The sequence below is a fragment of the Polypterus senegalus genome, chromosome 10, assembly GCF_016835505.1.
Source record: "Polypterus senegalus isolate Bchr_013 chromosome 10, ASM1683550v1, whole genome shotgun sequence".
Taxonomy (NCBI): Eukaryota; Metazoa; Chordata; class Cladistia; order Polypteriformes; family Polypteridae; genus Polypterus; species Polypterus senegalus.
In genome coordinates this window covers 9,958,331-9,978,744 of record NC_053163.1, presented here as the reverse complement: position 1 = coordinate 9,978,744, position 20,414 = coordinate 9,958,331, and the positions used below count along the sequence as shown (strand labels likewise).

At 37.9% G+C, this 20,414-nt stretch overlaps 1 gene segment (V, D, J or C); it reads left to right on the top strand.

The window, feature by feature from the left end:
- LOC120536688 overlaps positions 1–20,414 on the top strand; it is a 42,449-nt gene that overhangs the window by 14,038 nt on the left and 7,997 nt on the right. Inside the window, 3 exon segments of the C gene segment in view lie at positions 1,733–2,005; positions 11,026–11,142; positions 18,496–18,768. Of these exon segments, the coding sequence occupies positions 1,733–2,005; positions 11,026–11,142; positions 18,496–18,768 (663 nt within the window).

Sequence of the window (20,414 nt, the reverse complement as noted above, 5' to 3'; positions counted from 1 at the left end):
TCTTAAAGGCAGGCTTTAAGAGAGTGAAACTTTGTGGTGATGTAATATTAGAATTCCACTATGTGGCTGACTTAGAGAAACATTTTGTTTTCTCAGCGCTCCATGATGCTTTGTAAAGCCAGCATGACATCACAGAGCTGTAGCAGTCATTCGCAAAATGTTCATGTATGCATAGGTAAGCATTCCCTAACTCACATTTTACAATGCTGCCCGATCTGCTTCGCACTCAAGTGATGCCACTACGTGATCGGTACTCCAGCCATTTTTCCACCTACACTCATTTACCAAAAAAAAAAACCTGCAGTATTTTCTTTGGAGGGTACATTATCATACTATAATGAGAATATTATGAGTACTGACTTACTTGCCTGCATTGCTACATGGCTACTTCTGCAGGCTGTCTGAATACATGAATAATTAGCCACAGCTGCAAGTCAAAATAAGCCTTAAAAGAGTCCTTGCCCTCCCTGACTAACAAAACACATGAAATGCTCTGATAAATAATAATAGTAATAAAATATTTTTTACTATTTACAAGGCATTTCTGACTTCTTGATGGAAGAAAAAATTGTGAAGCATCTGCACAGATAGATCTGAAATAAAAAAGACATTCCAGCTGCGAGGAGTAATGACTTCAGGCATAATCAATGTGTGCCCTGCAGATTGTAACTTTGTGATTGCAATGATGTATGTTATTGGTGGTCATTTGATGTATTTTGCTTCTGGTTATCATTCCCTCTGCATTTTTTGATGTTTGAGACACGATGGTAGTGTGGTTATCACTGCTGCCTCACAGTTCACTTTTGACCACAATCATCGGCCCTGCAAAGTTGGCAGACACTTCCTTAGCACTCAGGGGCAATCAAAAGATCACTGCACTATTATAATCAACTCAAAATTAGTCCAGTTCCACTTTCCTCATTGACTTCAGTGCAGTTTGCCAAATTTTGGGAAGTTCTCTAACATTTCTGTGGTTTTGCTGAACTCACAGTGAAGTGAACGCCATACTTGTATAACTTTTCTTCTTGTATTCTTTCTGTTACTAGGTTGAGTAATTGTGTGACTGCTTTGTACAGAAATTTTTCTCAGTACAGTGTATTGTCTGTGCTGTGTGTAACTCAATGGCACTAAGCGATATGAGCTGATTCATTGGTTAAAGATTGTACCAATAAAGGCAATAGGGCAAGAGTACAAATATTTTCACATTGCTTTTCTATCTGCTTGGTTTCTTAGTTACATGCTGACAAGGCATTTTGTGTGTTTCTACTGAAGTGTGGCTTTGTATCATTTGGCTTTAACAAAAAGTGTCCATTTATCATTCCATTATCAAAGTCATGTTATTGAGTTCATTGATATCCCATTGCTTATGAACTGTTTTGTGCTTCAGTAGGCCTGGATTAAGTGATAAACATGATACAGGCATGATACAACGTCATGTGACGTCTGAGGCTAAACCTACCATTTGTCCAAATAACACAGACCAGTATTTAAGAATAAACGGGTGTATCTCTGCCAATGCTGTGTTGTTGGCTTCACATTGGCCTTGTTTTTAATCATGTAATTTCCAAATTTTCTAATTTGGCATTTTGCAAAATAAGCATATTTTGTTGCTAGTGTGCTAGACGTAGTTTTCTAACCCTAAAATCTGAAAAGTTGCTTAAGCAAATAAATGAGTTGGGGAAGAATAAGTAAGGTACTGAGATTTACTGTTGTTCCTTTGTTTACCCATCAGAACGTCCTAATGTGACCATCACTCCTACAGCTGTAGAAACAGGCAAGGAAGAGACGGTCGCTTGCATTGTGGATGGCCATTTCCCGGATGATGTAAATGTGACCTGGAAGAAGAATGGCGAGGTACAGGCAAAGGCAGAGTGGAAAAATGATGGCACCTTTATTACAAGAGAGTTTTACTTGCTGAAAACTGATAATAAGGATGACATATTTTTTTGTGAAGTGGCACAGGAAGGATTTCATGAGTCAATTATTCAACAAGTTATAATAACAGGTAAATAACAAAAAGGTAAAAAAAAAAAAAAAGATCAAAAGAAAAGATCACATATCTTGATCTGACACATCTATATATGTACCAAACAATAAAGTAAGTCGTAATTATGAGTACACATTAATGGCAAGTAAATGTTATTAGGGTACTTTAACTGAAAACCAATCAGTTTTGACCAAATACAACAGAAAATACTCACAATATATCGCCTCACTATTATTAAATCCACCTTGAAATATTCCATTTTCAAAAATAAAAATTAAACGTTATTTTTCAGCAAAAAGTGATTTAAGTTTTTAAAGAAGACACATTTAAGATTTTTCAGAAAACACATTTCCAAATAAGGAATGAACACAGATAAATTATTTGAAAAAATAAAATAAAGTCACTTTTCTAAATTACAATAAGGTACAAGTAAATTAAAATAAAGTTAGAGTAATAATAAAAGGAATAATAAGTACATCTTTAAAGCAGCAACACAGAGTAACCGGGAAGCAAAAGGCCAACAAGATGCACAACTGAGAACAACACTATTTTAAGAAAAAGAAAACAAACAATGTGACGAAGATGTCAAATAGTTTCAACAAAAGATCGTATTAAAGGTTATTTAGGACATAAGTCATTCTTAACAATACATGGCCTGTATACTGAGATGCCATTACAGTGCCTTCAGAAAATATTCAGACATCTTCAGTTTTTACACTTTTTGTAATGCTGCAGCTTTGCACTAAAATAATTTAAATTTGTTTTTCTCTTTTCAAATAACATCTAATCCTCCAGCATGACAAAGTGAAAACAGGACTTCAGACATTTTTCCAAATGTATTAAAAATTAAAATGTTACATGCTGACACAAGTATTTAGACTCTTTATTAAGTATTTAACTGCAGCCGCTTTGGTGATAATTACAGCCAGGAGTCAACTTGTATCTGACACGACAAGCTTTGCATTGAATTTAGGGAGTTTCTGATATTCTTCTCCATGGATTCTTTTAAGCTCTATTGGTTGGAGACTGTTGGTGGACAGCTATTTTCATATCTCTCCAGAGATTTTTGATTGGGTTCAAGGCTCTGGCTGGGCAACTCAAGGACATTCACAACGTTTTCCCCAAGCTACACTTGTGTTGTTTTTGCTTTGTGCTTAGGGGCCATTGTCTTGTTGGAAGCTGAACCTTTGGCCCAGTCTGAGGTCCAGAGTGCTCTCCAGCAAGTTTTCATTATGGATATCTCTGTACGTTGCTGTGTTCAGCTTTCCCTCAACCCTGACTAGTCTCCAAGTTTCTTCTAATAAAGAACAGCACGTGCATGATGCTGCGAGCTTTATGCTTCAATATTGGAATGATAGTGCACAAGTGATGAGTGGTGCCTAGTTTCCTCCAGACATGACCCTTAGAACTGAAGCTAAACAGTTCAATCTTGTTTTCATCAGACCAGAGAATATTGTTTCTTATAGTCTGAGAGTCCTTTAGGTGCCTTTTTGCACACTCAAAGTGGTCTTTAATGTGTCATTTGGCACTCTGATATAAAGCCAAGATCAGTGAAGTGTCTCGGTGGTGGTTATCTTTATGGTAGCTTTTTCCAACTCCAAACAGGTTCTCTGGAGCTCAGCCAGAATGACCACCTTATCACCTCTCTTTCTGGAGTCCTAGGTTTGTATAGCCAGCTCTAGGAAGAGTCATGGTTGTCCCAGAACTTTTCCATTTAAGAACTATTGAGGCCACTGTGCTCTTGAGAACCTTCAATGTGGGTGGATTTTTTGTAGCTTTCCCCTGATCTGTGCCTCGACTCAATTCTGTTTCCAAATTTGATGGGCTATTCCTTGCTCTGATGCACATTTTCAACAATGGGGGACTTCTATAGACAGGCGTGTTCCTTTCCTAATCATATCCAATCAATTGAACTGACCAGAGGTGGACTCCTAAGAAGGTGTTGATACGTCTCAATGATGATCAATAGAAAGGAATACACCTGAGACAATGTTATAGCAAAGGGCCTGAATACTTGTGTCATTGGGATATTTCAGCTTTTTAATTTTAATGAATTTACAAAAAAATCAAATATTTTTGATTTGTCATTTCGGGGGCATTGAGTGCTGCTTGATGAGTGAAAAAAATAATTTAAACGATTTTATGAAAATGCTGCAACATAACAAAATGTGAAAAAAATGAAGAGGTCTAAATGCTTTTTGGAATCACTGTGCCGTACTGCATACACAGTCACAAACTCCTGGATTTTTAATCTGTTTACTTAATTTGTACCAGGTAAATTAAGTGATTTAAACACATCTCAAGTCTATTACAGTCAATTCAATAAAGATTCAATATTAAACATATGCATATACAGTGTATGAAATAAAATCTGGAAGTAATGAGCCACAAGGGAGTAGTGATGTGTGAGAAATGATGACTGACAAGAGAAACTATTATATTAAATTGGTAGAAAGTAATAACTAAATAACTAACTAACTTAACTAAGTAAATGAAGCACTCAGCTAACACCACTAACAGTGAAAGTTCATCCAGTCATGTTGGATGTTTCAAAGGTGCTCTGTGGATGAAAGTATTTATAGCAGATTGCACTATGAATACCATTTATTGTATTTTAAAATGTACATCTAAGTATGCTGGATAGTAAAATACAGTCTGTTATATTCTTCAAAAATATTATTTCTCTATGGCACAAGACTCTCAAATGGTGATTTTTCTGCACCAGCTGCTCTAGAATTTAGAATTTGGCATTTATTGTGCTTTGCAGTTGAACTCTTCATTTAGAGTTTTATTTCTGGCTTCTGTTTGTCCAAGCAGGCACACTGTTGTACAATACACAGGCATGTAGTGTAATTTAAATGATATCTTCATAGACATGTGCTTTTTTGTACTTCTTTTGATATATAATGGAAGAGGTTTAGCTGTCTCCAGGGAGAAAATTGTTTGTTTTACAGCAGTTGTTTAAAAATACATACATACATAAATGAATACTTGTACACACACACTATCGTCTGAGCACACACCAGAATGACTAAAAAGGAAGAAAATTAAAAAGAAAGAAACGTTCAGACTTGGTACAGTCATAACATTATACAGATGTATTGCTGTTGGTAATAAGGAGCCCCCTTAGTGTTTTTTGACGCACTTCTGCTGAATGATTTGTTGGCTGAAAGCCTTTAGTGTTGATGTGTCAGACAGATGGTGTGTAGAATTGTTCATAAAGACACTCAGTTTTATCTTTATTCTCTCCTCCACTACTATCTCCAGGGGGTCCAGAGTACATCCCATAACTAACCCTACCCTTTAAATTAGCTTTTTGAGTCGGTGGGCCTCTCTTGCAGTGATGGTACCAGTCTTGCACACCACACCAGCCATCACAGAGTTGTAGAAGATGTGAAGGATGTTACCTCGCACATTACAGGAACACAGTCTCAAAACGAAGAAGAGTCTGATCTGCCCTTTCTTTTATAATTACTCTGTGTTCTAAAACCAGTCCAAGTTGTAATTGATGTAAACCCCCAAGTACTCATAGGAATGGGCCACCTCTACATTCACTCCCTGAATAGTGACCGGATGTAGAGACTCTTTGGTGTGGTGAAAGACAATAAGCAGTTCCATGGTTTGCTGATGTTAAGATGCAGACAATTCTCTTTGCACCAAGAATCAAAGTTCTCCACCTGACTCTTCTCCTCTGTCTCATTTCCCTCATCAACAAACACCATAAGTACAGACTCATCTGAGAATGCCTCTACGTGACATGTCCCGCTGTTATATTTATAGTCTGTGGTGTACAGAATGAAGAGAAAAGCAGACTGGACTGTTCCTTGTGGTGCTCTGGTGTTGTTCACATCTATATTAGAAACTCAGTACTTGAGTCTCACAAATTGTGGTCTGCCCAATAGATAGTCGATTATACAAGACACCATAGGCCCCTGGCATATTGTATCTCTGAGCTTACCTCTTAACAAGGATGGTTGGATGGTGTTGATGGCATTGAAGAAATCAAAAAATATAATCCTCACAGTGCTGCCGGCTTAGTTCAGGTGAGAATAAGCCTTGTGGAGCAAATAGATAATTGTATCCTCCACTCTAATTTTTGTCGGATAGGCAAACTTCAGTGGGTCCAGGTGGGTCTACCACAAAAGTACTCATACAGTCCAGGACTAATCTCTCAAAGGGATTCATGTGAGACATAACTGCCACTAGTTAGTAGTCATTAGGTGCAGAGGCCTCTGCCTTCTTTGGAACAGGAATAAGGTAGGATGTTTTCCACAGCAGTGGCACTTTCTGGAGCCTTAGGTACAGACTGAACAATTAACAGAGGACATCATTGAATTGGTAAGCATGAACCTTAACAGCTCAAGGACTGACTCCAGCTGGTCCCACAGTTGGTCTTCAGTTATGGACAGTCCACACTCAGAGATGGACTTGTCACTGGCTCTTCCAGTTGATGTGGTAGGAATTGTTGATGTAGTAGGGATTATGTTGGGAGATTAAGGCATTAGCTTTGTCCACATCCCCTTCTAGCACATGAACCCCGTATTGCATAAATCCAGTAATTATACCCACTTTATTCCAAACAACTTTCATGTTATTCTGAGTGAGTTTGCTTTCTTTGTAAGTTTTACTTTCCTTCACTCTGTCTTTTCTTTAGCACTCACTGTACTTCCTTCAGATCCTCTTTGTCACCACATTTGAACGCTCTTCTCTTTTTCTCATTCAGTTGACCTTTTAGCTCCTTAGTAGTCCAAGGCCTATTATTTAGAAAGTAACTCGCTGTATTTGTGGGTACCACTTTGTTGACACAGAAGTTAATATAGTCTGTGAAGCAGTCACTGAGTCCCTCAATATCGTCCCCATATGACTTGCACATCATTTTCCAGTCTGTTATTTCGAAGGAGACATTCAGCCTCCAGGCTCCACTCCCTCACTATTCTGGTAACAACAAGTTTACATCTAATAAACAGGTTTGTAGCTGGGAATAAGATGAATCAAGTCGTGTTCAGATTAACCTAAAGTTGCCAGTAGTTTAAATGTAAAAGCATCTTTAACATTTAAATAGAGCAGGCCTACCTTGTTATTTCCTCAAGTGGAACAATACACAAACTGATAGATATTTGTCATAGTCCTTTCCAAAGTCACATAAATCAGTTAAAAATGTATTAAAAATAGACTTTTGTCATGTCAACACCAGCCATATACTGTCTTAGTAAAACATAAAATATGTTAACCATAGTCCTCCTGTGTCTAATCAGACTGCTGAGCTAATTTCCAAGAATGAAATCAGACTTCTGTTTTATCGAACAACCCTAAAGCAAACATTACAACTTAAACAGCTAACAAAATTTCAAGGTAAAATAATTGAATGGAGAAAGTGGTTAGATGAAAATTGAAATGTTTCTGAATATCCTTTAGAGGAAGCCATCAGCAGCATCATTGTCAAATCGAAAAAATTACATTGTTAAGACCCCGTTTCACTTAAATCCTCCTTCCAGCATCCAATGTCAGTATTCTGGAGCTGCAGAAATAGCTTGGAGACATGGGCTTAAAAGAGTTCTACAATTCTTAGCAGATCAGTGAACAATTTTAAGATTATTTCACTATTTTGATTTGCATCTTGGTGGCTAGAAAGATGCCACTGTCAAATAATGGCCAATCGAGCAAATTATCTATCGATTTTCAATTGTAGTATTCATTTACATACTCTTAGTGAGGTAGATGACAGTGCTCCCTTGAAGGACAATAGTCTATTCTGACGTACCCAGTGAATGACTCCAACTTGCTCTGACAAAATCAGGTTTTATTTTATCTATAGTCATAGGGGCAGGCTTTGCTTGCATGAGAGCTAACAACCAATGAGTGCTCATCCAGAAGTAAAATGCATATAATGCAACATTGGGGAATAAAGAACATGGGTGTTTTGGATCTAGCAAACAGAAGAGAATGTCATTTGTTTGATGTCTTGTGTGTTACATATCACAGCAGAATTGAAAATAAAAGGGTCGGAATGGCAGCTGGACATGCTCTACCTGTTAAAACATCATACAGCATTGGCTCCATCAGGCAGATTTAATTAGGGTTGTACAGTGTCAAAGAGGTAAGATCTGAAGCTGTAACATTTAGCTTGGAAGTTTGCTGCCTTAGCTATTAGGGGACAATACTGCCAATGAAAAGATTTTCATAAGACGCTAAATCTCAGTGTTTCATAAATCCTTCACTCATTCATTTTCCAAAACCCAGTTATTCCAGATCAGCATGGTTGATTTCACAGCAGTATCAGATATATGGTGGAATCTAATTCTGGACATATTAATCCATATTGGGCTAATTTAGAGCCATCAAACCCACGCATCGTAGATTAAAAGGGAAATCGGAATTGGTTTTGTATGGTAGATCTATTCCAGAGTGTAAACATTTGTTGCCTATGATGGCCTGGTGCCCTCAGCCAGAGCTAGTTCCTGCTTTGTGTGCATTAGAGAGTGCTTGTTTTTTTTAACCTTCACATTTAATTAAATAGGTATATTAAGTAAATGGACAATTGTACAGTACACTATTAATTCTGGAGCAGCCACGTAAATAATTGAATTTTTATGAATGTATTAGTTTCCTCATCTTCTGTGTAACTTTACTGTATTTCTGGAAAAGATATTTCAACACAGATTCTATAAATTCAGTATTGCCTGGCTTTTAAAGTTTTATTTTATTCCCTTCCCAAGTGTCACATGCTCAAATGAGTGAATGCAGCTATTAATGGTTTCATTGTTATTTCTGTCAATTTCATTAGAGGGATGACCACTTTGAATATCTTGTTCTAGACTGTGAGAAGGCACTTGATGTTGTTGTTGCTCTTCTTCTATGTGGGGTCAATGTGTCCTGTCAATCTTCACTAAATGGCTCAGTCCTGAACCTCCTCCTCAGTCAGGCCCTTTTCCTTCATCTTCTTTTACTTTATCCATCCACCTCTGCTTTGGCCTCGCTCACTTTTTATCCCCCTGTACTTCCATTCCCATCACTCTTTCGCCCACATTATCATTGTCTCTCCTCATCACATGTCCATACCACATGTACTTTCTTAGATATCTCTGCCACCTTTGTTGCACCTCTGATTGTCTTATTTCTTATTCTGTCCTTTTTTATAATGCCACACATCCATCTCAACATTCCTGGCCATTTCTGCTATATCCATCATCTTCTCCTGTGCTCCCTTTACTGCCCATGCCCAAGTTCCATACATCATTGCTGGTCTTTCCACTGTCTTAAAAACCTGACCTTTAGTACCTTCTTCCAATTATTCTATCCATACAGCATGCTGTGGCTTTTCTCTGCATTTCATTCTCCATCTTGGGCTACAACTAATCCTAGATATTTAAGTTTATCCACTTTTTTCAGTAGCTCTCCCTGCAGGCTGACATATGAATCCTAATCATCTTTAAAACTCATGGGCTTTCTTCCTATTTATCTTCAGTTCCTTACCCTTCAAAGACTTTCTCCATTTTGCCAATTTCCACTACATTTTCTGGAGTTACACAACACAGTGACATGAGGAGGCCCATTATAATTGTGCAAAAGACAACATTGAAATGTGGCATGTAAAGGGGCAAATAACAGTTAGTAAAGAGTTTGAAATATTGATAAATTAAAAGTGAAGGTGGAACAGAGCAAGTGTGGGTCAGAGGGATGACCATTGCAGCAGAGCTTTAAACCATCTAGAGTTGAGAAAACAGATTACAAAGGCAGAAAGTACAAGAGAAGTCATTGTGGAATGTGATGTAAACATGGAAAAACGTCTCAGTAACAAAACAAGGATGGGATGTGTTGTGGAGGTAAAAGTAAGAAACACTGTTCATGTGAGGTATGTGGGCAGAACAAGAGAAGGAGGAATCAAAAATGACATCAAGATTCTATGCAGAAAATGAAGGTATAATAGCAGCAGTATCATCATCTTGAGAAAATGTAAAGGAGTTCATTTTCTTAAACTCAGCTTTATTACCAAATAGCTGAAGTACAGTATTACCTGGCTATATTTGTATAATGAGTTAAGAAAACAAATATTGATGTATTTTGTGAATGTTGACCCTTTTGCCATTGCTGCATTACCTATCTGATTACTATCAACTTTAATTTAAATTCTGTGCTATAAATTAGAAAAGTAGGTGTTTGTAATATTTTTTGAAACATGTCCTTAATGCTCTTAGCTGGACAGTCTGGGTGAAAGTATTTTTTGTTATAAAAGCCTCAGCCATTCACTATCAAAACATAAATCAACCATACACAAATACTATATTGCAGGAAAAGAAAAGTTTTCTTTATCAGTTTATTGACTTTGGACAGCATCAGCATATTAATGTCTAACAAGCAGTGCCAAACTCCAACCTGTTTATAGCTGTTACAGACACAGAATAGAGTTATGTGGAGTGAAGACATTGGGCTGACTACAACTATGAATAGTGTAAGAAAAATAAGCAAACACAGATAAAGAGTTGAGGCACTCGATGGTGATCCCTATATAGTTGGCAAATGCTGGTTAAAATCAAAAGACAAGAAGAGATAATGCAAATCATCAGCTAGATTTTAAGGTGTCATTTTCTCAGATGCAAGTCTTTAGACTGGCTTCATTCAAATGGCAGCAGCATTTGTAAGATGATAGAGAAGGAAGAGTTGGGTTCAAGGATGAATGCGGAAGTGATGTCAGAGCTCCTTGTGGCGTTGATCTTCTAGTCTGAAGGCAAGAAAGGAGAAGGCAGTAGCGAAAACACTAACCTGGGCTCAGAGTGGAATTATAAATAGCGAATAGGCCCTGAAGATGTTCCCTATAATGAATGAGTGTGCTTTCCACTTTGTTGCATTCCACAGATCATGACTACTTTCTATTGCTGCCCCATCCAGGTTGGGTTTTCACTTTGCACCCAATATTTTTTGTCTAGCCTTTGGCCCCTTGTCAACACCCTAAGTTGGATAACCAAATTATAAACTTGGATGGATGGATGACATTTTTCAGATTTTCCTGTTGTTCATACACATTGATTTTATTTTAACAGATCCCATTGAACAAAAGGGGAAAACCACAATGATTTTGATTCTAGCACCAGTCGTGATCATTTCCCTGCTACTAACTGTTCTAGCTGGTCTGAGTTTTCGTCTGATTTACAAAAAATGTAAGTAGACCATGTTAGAAGTATTTCTTTATTTTGTATACACTAGAAAAAGTTATTTATTACATTTTCCTTGGTATCTATACTTTGCTCTTTATAACAAGGCAGACACTTCCTCATATAATGCAGAGTTTTTTTTTTTCAAATGTGGCTTGTGTTTTAAAAAGGTTGGCAAGTCAACTCACACAATAGAATACCAGTACAGTACATGTTCCCCAACCTGACCTGACCTGATTGTAAGAAATATTTAGTCAAAGTATAGTGATTTCTTAGATCACTGTATGGCTTGTGAGTGTCCTGATAAAAACCAAGATCAGACCTTTAATGACCTCTTGGGCTCATCAGCAGTATGTTTGTCTGCGGAGAGAGTGTCAACCTCGTCGAGAGGTTAACTTACCTCGGCAGTGACATTCATGTGAATCTGGCGACTCTTTCTATGAAGTCAGTAGATGGACTGGGAGAGCATGGTGGGTCATGAGGTTACTGGAAAGGGGTGTGTGGCGCCCCTGGTATCTCTACTAAAGGATGAAGGTCAAAGTCTTTAGAGTCCTGGTGCTTCCTGTTTTTGAGACATGGATGCTCTCCAGTGACCTGAGTCTAAGACTGCTCCTTCAGTCCTGTGTCTCTTCAGATAATCCTTGGGTCCCATTGGTTTGACTTTGTGTTGCTCATGGAGTCTCAAATGAGACACATGACCTGCATTGTGAGGGAGCATCAGTTACGGCACTACAGTACGAGTGGCGAGATTTCCCCAGGGTGATCTGGCTCACAGGATACTCACTGTTGAGGACCCAAGTGGCTGGATCAGGCCAAGAGGATGCCCACATATCACCTGGCTACAGCAGATAGAGGGTCATTTCCAGTTGTTTGCCTGGGGGGTTGCCAACAGCTGTTTCATCATGTGGTGGGTGCAGCAATGCGATGTACCAGTACATGTTCCCCATCCTGACCTGACTTGATTGTAAGGAATATTTTGTCATTAATTAACAGCAAGAACCATTTTCATCTTTTTCTGTTAATTTCACGCAGATCGAAAAATAAAAATCTTGATGCATGACATTAATACACCTGGTAAAATACTAGTGAATCATGAAACAACACTGCAATGCACATTTAGTGGCAACCTTTGTGTGAATTTCAAGGAGCCAACCTGGTGGATGAAGCACAAAGGAAACTACTGCTGCAGATGGAAGCAAATCACTAATGAGAATGGAAAATATGTTCTGAAAAGCTCTGTGCCATCAGGAAAAGTGACTTTTGCAAATAAAAAAACTCTAGAAGAGCAGTCTGTTCTCTTGCCAAATGAATTCTCAAACCAAACTGGGTACACCTCGATCACATTTACACCGACTTTGAAAGATGATGGGATAGTGCTTCAATGCCGTGTTAGATCCACTCCTGCCTTGTTCTTTTGGACAATGACTCGGAAAAAAGAAGTAACAATCAGAGTGTTAGGTAAGTGACCAGCTTCACACACAAGCAAAAAGATTAAAGTATGTGATTCCAGCATGTTGCTTTTGTTGATGATCTGTTCCAATTTTGCAATGCAGGTAATTAAAATAAGAATTTCTATGTTTACGCAACTAATCTGGGTATTGGAAGACAATGCTATTTCTTGTAGCAGAAGAAAATTTAAGTATTTCTTATTTTGAATAATAATAATAATAATAATAATACAACAACAATTCCAATGAAGTTGGGAAATTTTGTAAAACGTAAATAAAAACAGAATACAATGATTTGCAAATCTTTTTCCACCTATATTCAATTATATACACTACAAAGACAAGATATCGAATGTTCAAACTGATAAACTTTATTGTTGTTTTGCAAATCTTCACTCATTTTGAAGTTGATGCCTGCAACACGTTCCATAAAAGCTGGGCCAGGGGCATGTTGACCACTGTGTTATATCACCTTACCTTTTAACAACACTCAATAAGCGTTTGGGAACTGAGGACACTAATTGTTGAAGCTGTGTAGGTGGAATTCTTTCCCATTCTTGCTTGATGTACAACTTCAGTTGCTCAACAGTTCGGGGTCTGCGTTGTCGTATTTTGCACTTCATAATGCGCCACACATTTTCAATGGGAGACAGGTGTGGACTGCAGGCAGGCCAGTCTCGTACCCGCACTCTTTTACTACGAAGCCACGCTGTTGTAACACATGCAGAATGTGGCTTTGCATTGTCCTGCTGAAATAAGCAGGGACGTCCCTTTGACGATGCGGGTTCAGATCCATGCTCCCAACCGCTTTTCAGGAGCCCTTGAAACCAACACTGTCGATAGATATAACTGAGATGAGCTAGACAGTGAGGCAACAACATAGCAAGCGGATGATGTATAATGTGCAAAAGTGGTTTTATTTAAAATCCAACAAAACAGTGTTTCAAATAAATAGTGCAGTGATTCAAAGGTCTTTCTTAAATAAATAATCCATAAAACAGTGAGACTGTGGAGGTTTAAAATCAATAAACAGAAAAATAATCCTTTAAAACCAGAGATTAAAACGACGCTGGAAACAGTCCTTCTAAATCATTAAGCCCGGTGCTCTTCTACACTAGCGTCTCACCTGCTTCTCCCGGTTGGGCTTTGCCCTTTCTCTCACACACACAGGTCTGGAGTCCTCCCGATCCTGGCTTCGGTTTGGCACTCATCCCAGGCCCGAGACTTGGACTCCTTGGTTTCCAGGACGCCCACACCAAGGACTTCACCTCCAAGCCTCCCGACTCCTGCTGCTGTCCCGGCCTTATGCGGACAGTCTCTGCTTCTTTGGTCACTCCCGCTACATGCTCACTCAGCCGGAGCGACCATTACTTCAGCTCCCAGGTGTTGGCCTAACACCCAGGCTTCCACGCAGCTGCCTGCGGGCGCTCGTTTGCTCACTCGCCCACTCGCACCATCTCTCTCTCTCCTGCTTTCTCCAGCCACCTCCGTCTTTCTTTTCTTTGTTCCTTTTTTCCTTCCTTACCGACTCGTGCTTCTATATAACGAGAGGGGCATAGCAGCTGCATCACATTAGCAGCCTCAGGAACAATCACGGATGTGGGCAGTCCCTCACCTGTGCACTAGATGAGAAATGCCCACACTGCAGATGGCCCCAAGATCTGCTACAGCCACCACGCCCCCTCACTAAGCTGCGAGTGTGGTGATTATTTATTTAAAAACTAAAACGGTCTTTGCTAAGAGAGCTGTGGACCTGCTATACCACAGTCCCTGAAAAAGACGTCACTTGGATGGCAGCATATGTTGCTCCAAAACCTGGATGTACCTTTCAGCATTAATAGTGCCTTCACAGATGTTCAAGTTACCCATGCCATGGGCACTAACATACCACCATACCATAACTGATGCTGCCTTTTGGACTTTGCGCTGATAACAATTCGGATGGTCCTTTTCCTCTTCTGCTCGGAGGACACGATGTCCATGATTTCCCTGTTTCCAATTAACCTGTTCACCTGAGGAATGTTCAAAACAGGTGTTTTTTCAACATTCCTCAACTTTCCCAGTCTTTTTCTGCCCCTGTCCCAGCTTTTTTGGATTCTGTTTTTATTTACGTTTTACACACCGTCCCAACTTCATTGGAATTGGGGTTGTAATAATAATAACAATGTAATGCTGCTTTATTCAACACTTCCATCATTCATAAGACTAAACTATTTAGAATTACTGCATGTTGCATGTTGACCACCAAGCAAATATAATTTTTTTTTATATTTTTTAAAAGCTGTGAGTGGCAAACTAGAAGACTGTGTTGTGCTATCATATTGATTATTCACAGTTCCGACTCCAGAGGAACCTAATTTTAAGTTTGTGCTACCCAAAACCAATAAGCTAACAACAGAAAATTTTTTGCTAAAATAATTCTTTCTTATTTTCTTTAAAATAAAATTATTTAATGACTGCTGGTTTACTTGTTCTCAAACATATACATTATGTATACATAAGATTGTCACATTAGACAATGACCAATGACTGCTTATATGGGAGTACAATGCATAGCATTCAGCGATAAAGAATTAGGAGTGCGTGTGTTTTGGACCTTACAAACAGAAGACAGACTTGTCTGTCTGATGTCTTGTGTTTTACATACCACAACAGAATATAAAAAAAGGAAAAAAAAAAGTATTGAGATTGAGGCTGAACTTGCCCTAGCTGTTGACCATTCATATGACACCAACTCAGTCAAGCAGAAAAAGGGACAAGCACAGCTGTGCTGGAAAGTCAACATGCAATTGCCAAATATGACGAGACCAGCTATTTTCAGTCATGTATATTGACATAGTCCTCGCTGCAACATCAGCAACTGTGGTCAGCAAGTCTGACATTTCCTATGATTAGAAGTTGTATAATGTGACATTGGCTTGAGCTGTATTGTTGTAATTAGCAAAACTTTCTTGTTTCTATAAATATTTTAAAAAGTAATTTAACAAAGTTGCTCTGTTCCACTATCAATGCATGCTTTATCATGTTAAAATTAAAGGTACCAGATAACCTTTAAGAGGCTTTTTCTTAATGTGGGATAAAAAAAATGTCCTAACCAGCTATACATTGATTACCTGACACCAATTACATGTCCCGCTCTCATTGTACCATGTGCATTCAACCCTTTGGTCCTCTGATGGCAGGCTACTTCTTTGCTTCAATCTAATTTTATAACCTAGTCCAATTCCTTTTTAAATCTATTATGTGAAAAAAATTTTTTTTTCAAAATTTGGAAGGCTGCATGCCACATGTGCCACTGCATTAACTGTTCAAACTAACCTTTCTGGCCTCTAATTGCACATTTCTAGGTTGACTATAAGCTGCCTTTCCTGTTATTCCCCCCATGGTGAAACTGACTGCTATCAGCCAGTATAAACTGGCATCACCACCATTGGGCACCAAGTACCCTCCTGTGCAGCAAGAGAGACTTCTTCACTATGCATCCCTTTTCCTTCTCCATGAAGCCAACCTCTAGATTCCATATGCATACCTACTGTGCTGAACACCTCATTTTAAAATTGGTCCACTGGTCCTATGCTTATACTACAGCCGACAATCACAGTAGGGGTCCCAGTTTTTCCCAATGAAACTATACCTAACCTACAGAGCCCATCTGACTTATAAATGTACCAGCTGCGCCTGCTTATTTGAAAAGTCTTCTAAAAGTCTTTATTCAGTTGGTGTCTATTCCTTATAATAGTATTGACTATTAATTATTCCAAATAAATAATACCCAGAATCTACTCTTTATGGGCTCCCAAAACTGTTGTCCTTACCTTTTGGTATTCTTAACAGGTGTGCACAGTTACCACCTCTTGGAATGATAATTTGCTGCAATTACTCTGTGCTCAAATATCCTTTTAAATCTATTACTAGTATGATTGGTCCTATTAATGTATGGTTTGTAAACCTGACTCACTTAAAAACTCCCGTAGGTGTTGTTTTCTTGCTCTTTATATTCTATTCTTCTTCCAGGTCTTTGCTCTTTGTCATTTGCCTTCAGTCTTGGTATCTTTTCTTTGTCTTTGGTCTTTTTCTTTTCTTTGTTTCTTTGTCTTTGTTCCTGTCTATGGGCAGGTCTGCAAAATTGAAGGCGACAGATCAGTTTCTGTCAATCTCATTTCTTGGTTTTCATCCTGGTGTCAACACTTAAATTACTTCTGGGCAATCACTGGAACACTCATTGGAAGTCAAAATCTGTAAAAACTCAAAAACAGAAGATGCATTGTTTCAAAAGGTTAGGAAAATGGAAAAAAAAAACAAAAAAAAAAAACAGACAAACTAGAAATAATTTTATTTTCTTTTTCCTATCTTCTTGCACTATCCTTCCATTTTTCTTTCAATGCCTATGTATCTTTTATGTTGAACTGTGATCTCAAAATGCGTGTGAAAATCCAAGTGAAAAATCCACTAACTCCTAAAAGTTGTGAATCAGATATTGGTGTAGCATATTCTAGATATTTTTCGTTTTGCTCATATTTACACTCCCACTCTTTATGGAGGCACTCGTCTGTCCCAGGTAGTTCACCCAGCCAAGTTTTATTGTTCCAGTCAGATCCCATTACTTCTGCTCTCACTTTTATTATGGGCAGCTTGTGCTTCTTTTTCCCTGCTTTGTCTGCATTCTTCTTTAGCAGTAGCTGTTCTATATGCTACTCCCTCACATTTGTCAGACAGCAACTTTTGAACATTCACTCACTGCCCCATTTTCACTTTCCATCTCTTTCCTGTTTTGTTCCTTACACCTTTCTACATTACCAATAAAACAAGCAAGTAACCTTCTTGTAATAGCAGCTGTCATCTTTACACCCAATTTTTCCTACTTTAAATCCATCCTGTTCTGTCGAAGTAAAAAACTCCCTCCGAGGAAGACAGGACAAAACTGTCAATTAGATTTTTATTCAGTCACAGATGAGTACGTGGATTCTACATTGCAAGGCAGAAGAGCAAAATTATATTTTTGCCCATTGGTTTTCATACCTTTTTCTTCCTTCCCCTTATTTCTTATTCATAATATCGTTTCCTTAAGAATTTTATTTAAGTACGCTAATGGACCATCTGTTCTTATTTTTGTTCACTTGTCAGATAGACCCTAAAGAAGGAAAGGTCAGCTCTCTTGTGTCAAATAGACACGCTCCTAAGAAACTGGAAATTGTCTTTGGTCAGCTCACTAGACCCTTTCTTATGACAGACGTCTGTTTGAATAACTTGCCGTTATAGAAAAACGGGTTTGTCAGCTATTAACCCTTAGCAGCTTGCAAGCAGTTAATTTTTCTTACACAGTTCTATGACACACCCTGCTCAGCTTCTGCCTTTTCTGCCTGTGCTTCTGCCTAGTTTCAGTAACTCCTATTTTATGAGTTATTTCCTGTGGCCGTAACATCAGGAAGGGGATTCTTCTGGAATATGGCTGTGAATCATTTATTATTAAGTGAATACACCTGACATCACACTTATCTTCCATTCATTGTGTGTTTCGGTCTTTAAATATTATTTTTTATCCATACTTCAATTTGTCTGTCTTATACATGTGCTTGTGAGTGTTTCTCTATTCCAGTTTCCGTCCATATCCCCAATGTTTTGGGTTTATGGCCCTGCATGAATATGTGCTTGAAGTTCTCCTTTGACAGGCTTGGTCCCTATTTACATTTGGTTCCTGTCTTGTACCAAGTTCTGATATGATAGGCACTGGACTCCTGTGGCCTTAGACTGTACTTAACAAAGTTAGTGGCTGGAGAGAGGAGGAGATAAATAGTAAGTAATATGTCCCACCCATACACTTATAAGCATGTGCTTAGCTGAATTACGTTGTAACACATTGAACAAGCCTGTTTTTTTCTTTAGTTTTTTTTTTCTTTTCTTCTTTCAACAGCTCCACCAGTGCTCTCTGATATTTCAATGGAGTCCCCTAATAAGCTGAACATTAAGGCCAGTCACTTCTACCCCCAAAAAATTGAGATCAAATGGTTTGAAGATTTGTCAGAAAATAGCAGTTGTACAATAGAAGGTGACACCGGGTACTTCTCTACTTCTAGCTCATGTTGTTTCACTTCCAAAATTCATTATAATTATCCAGTCTCAGTAAAGGTGCGCCATGAGTCATCGGAGAAGCCGCTGATTAAGAAATTAGAACAAAGGAGGCAAGGTAAATTGAATTCACTTATTTGTTACCCAAATCTTTGTAGTGGGAAGGTCAATATTATGTTTCATTAGAGATTAGAAAGTCTGGGAATCCTTCACTCTGTGATCTGCCACCATAATGATGCTGGACACAAAATAGACATGTACAAAAAAACTATGCATAATATATATTATTAACTATATATATATATATATATATATATATATATATATATATATATATATATATATATATATATATATATATATATATATATATATGTGTGTGTAACTGTATACAGTATATTATATACTAGCAGAATACCGGCAGCGGAGAAGTAGTGTGTTAAAGAAGGTACGAAAAGAAAAGGAAAAATGTAAAAATAACGTAACATGGTTGTTAATGTAATTGTTTTGTCATTGATATGAGTGTTGTTCTCATATCTATCTATCTATATATATATATATATATATCTATGTATCTATATATATATATATATATATGTTGTTCTCATATCTATCTATATATATATATATATCTATCTATCTATCTATATATATATATATATATATATATATATATACCCGCTTGGCAGCGGAGAAGTAGTGTGTTAAAGAAGAAAAGAGAAAGAAAAGGAAACATTTTAAAAATAATGTAACATGATTGTCAAAGTAATTGTTTTGTGTATTTGGCGGCAGCTTCACAAAGTTGTTTTCGGCAGCTGCATCAGAAAATGTACCACGACGTCTGACACGCCTCCTTTTTACTGTTTTCTCACAGCTTGGATTGCTGCTGTCATATATATACATACATACATACATACATATATATATATAGACATATATACATATATACACATACATATCTTCATATCTACATATCTATATACATATCTACATATACACACACTCGCACATACATACCTATCTACATCATATATACACACATACATACATACACACACACAAATTATATATATGTGTGTATGTATGTAAGTATGTATGTATGTATGTGTGAGTGTATATATATATACATACATATACTTGTGTGTATGTTTGTATGTGTCTATATGTGTGTGTATAGGTTTGGTCACTGAGTGCAAGGGAAAAATAATAAATTATAGTCTATAAGTTATTAAACAGTAAAACATTAACGTTTTAAGAAGTACAGGTACATTGAAATTACATTTTCTATGTGAACGTTCAAATTTGTGCCTGTGGTAATGTGCCTTACCGGCATTTAAAGAAAATTAGTTTTGTGTCCTCTGCAGTGTTAAGCGAGAAAGGCTTTGGTTTGGGATAAAAGGAAAAAAGGTGTAAAGAAAGGAAAGTTGCCTTTTTCTTTTATATAGTATAGAGAGATGTGTTCGCTGACGTTATGATCGCCTTTTGGGGACAGTCGCGGTGGGTCTTGTGTAGACTGGTGAGACGCCCCGCCATTAATCGGCTGTGATGGCACTGTCAGTCCTGCACTCGTGCGTGTCTTCATAATCCGGGGTGAGAACCTCATAATCGTATACGTGCAAAAGAAAGTGTGAATCGCCTTAATATTATTTTTCCGTGGTGTAGAAAAGGGGTCCCGTGTTTGCACTTGTCTGGGCTATAGCGCAGGGGGAGGATGAAAAAAATTAAAAGTGCTCACTTTGACTTAAGGCAGAACGCAGTCAGCGC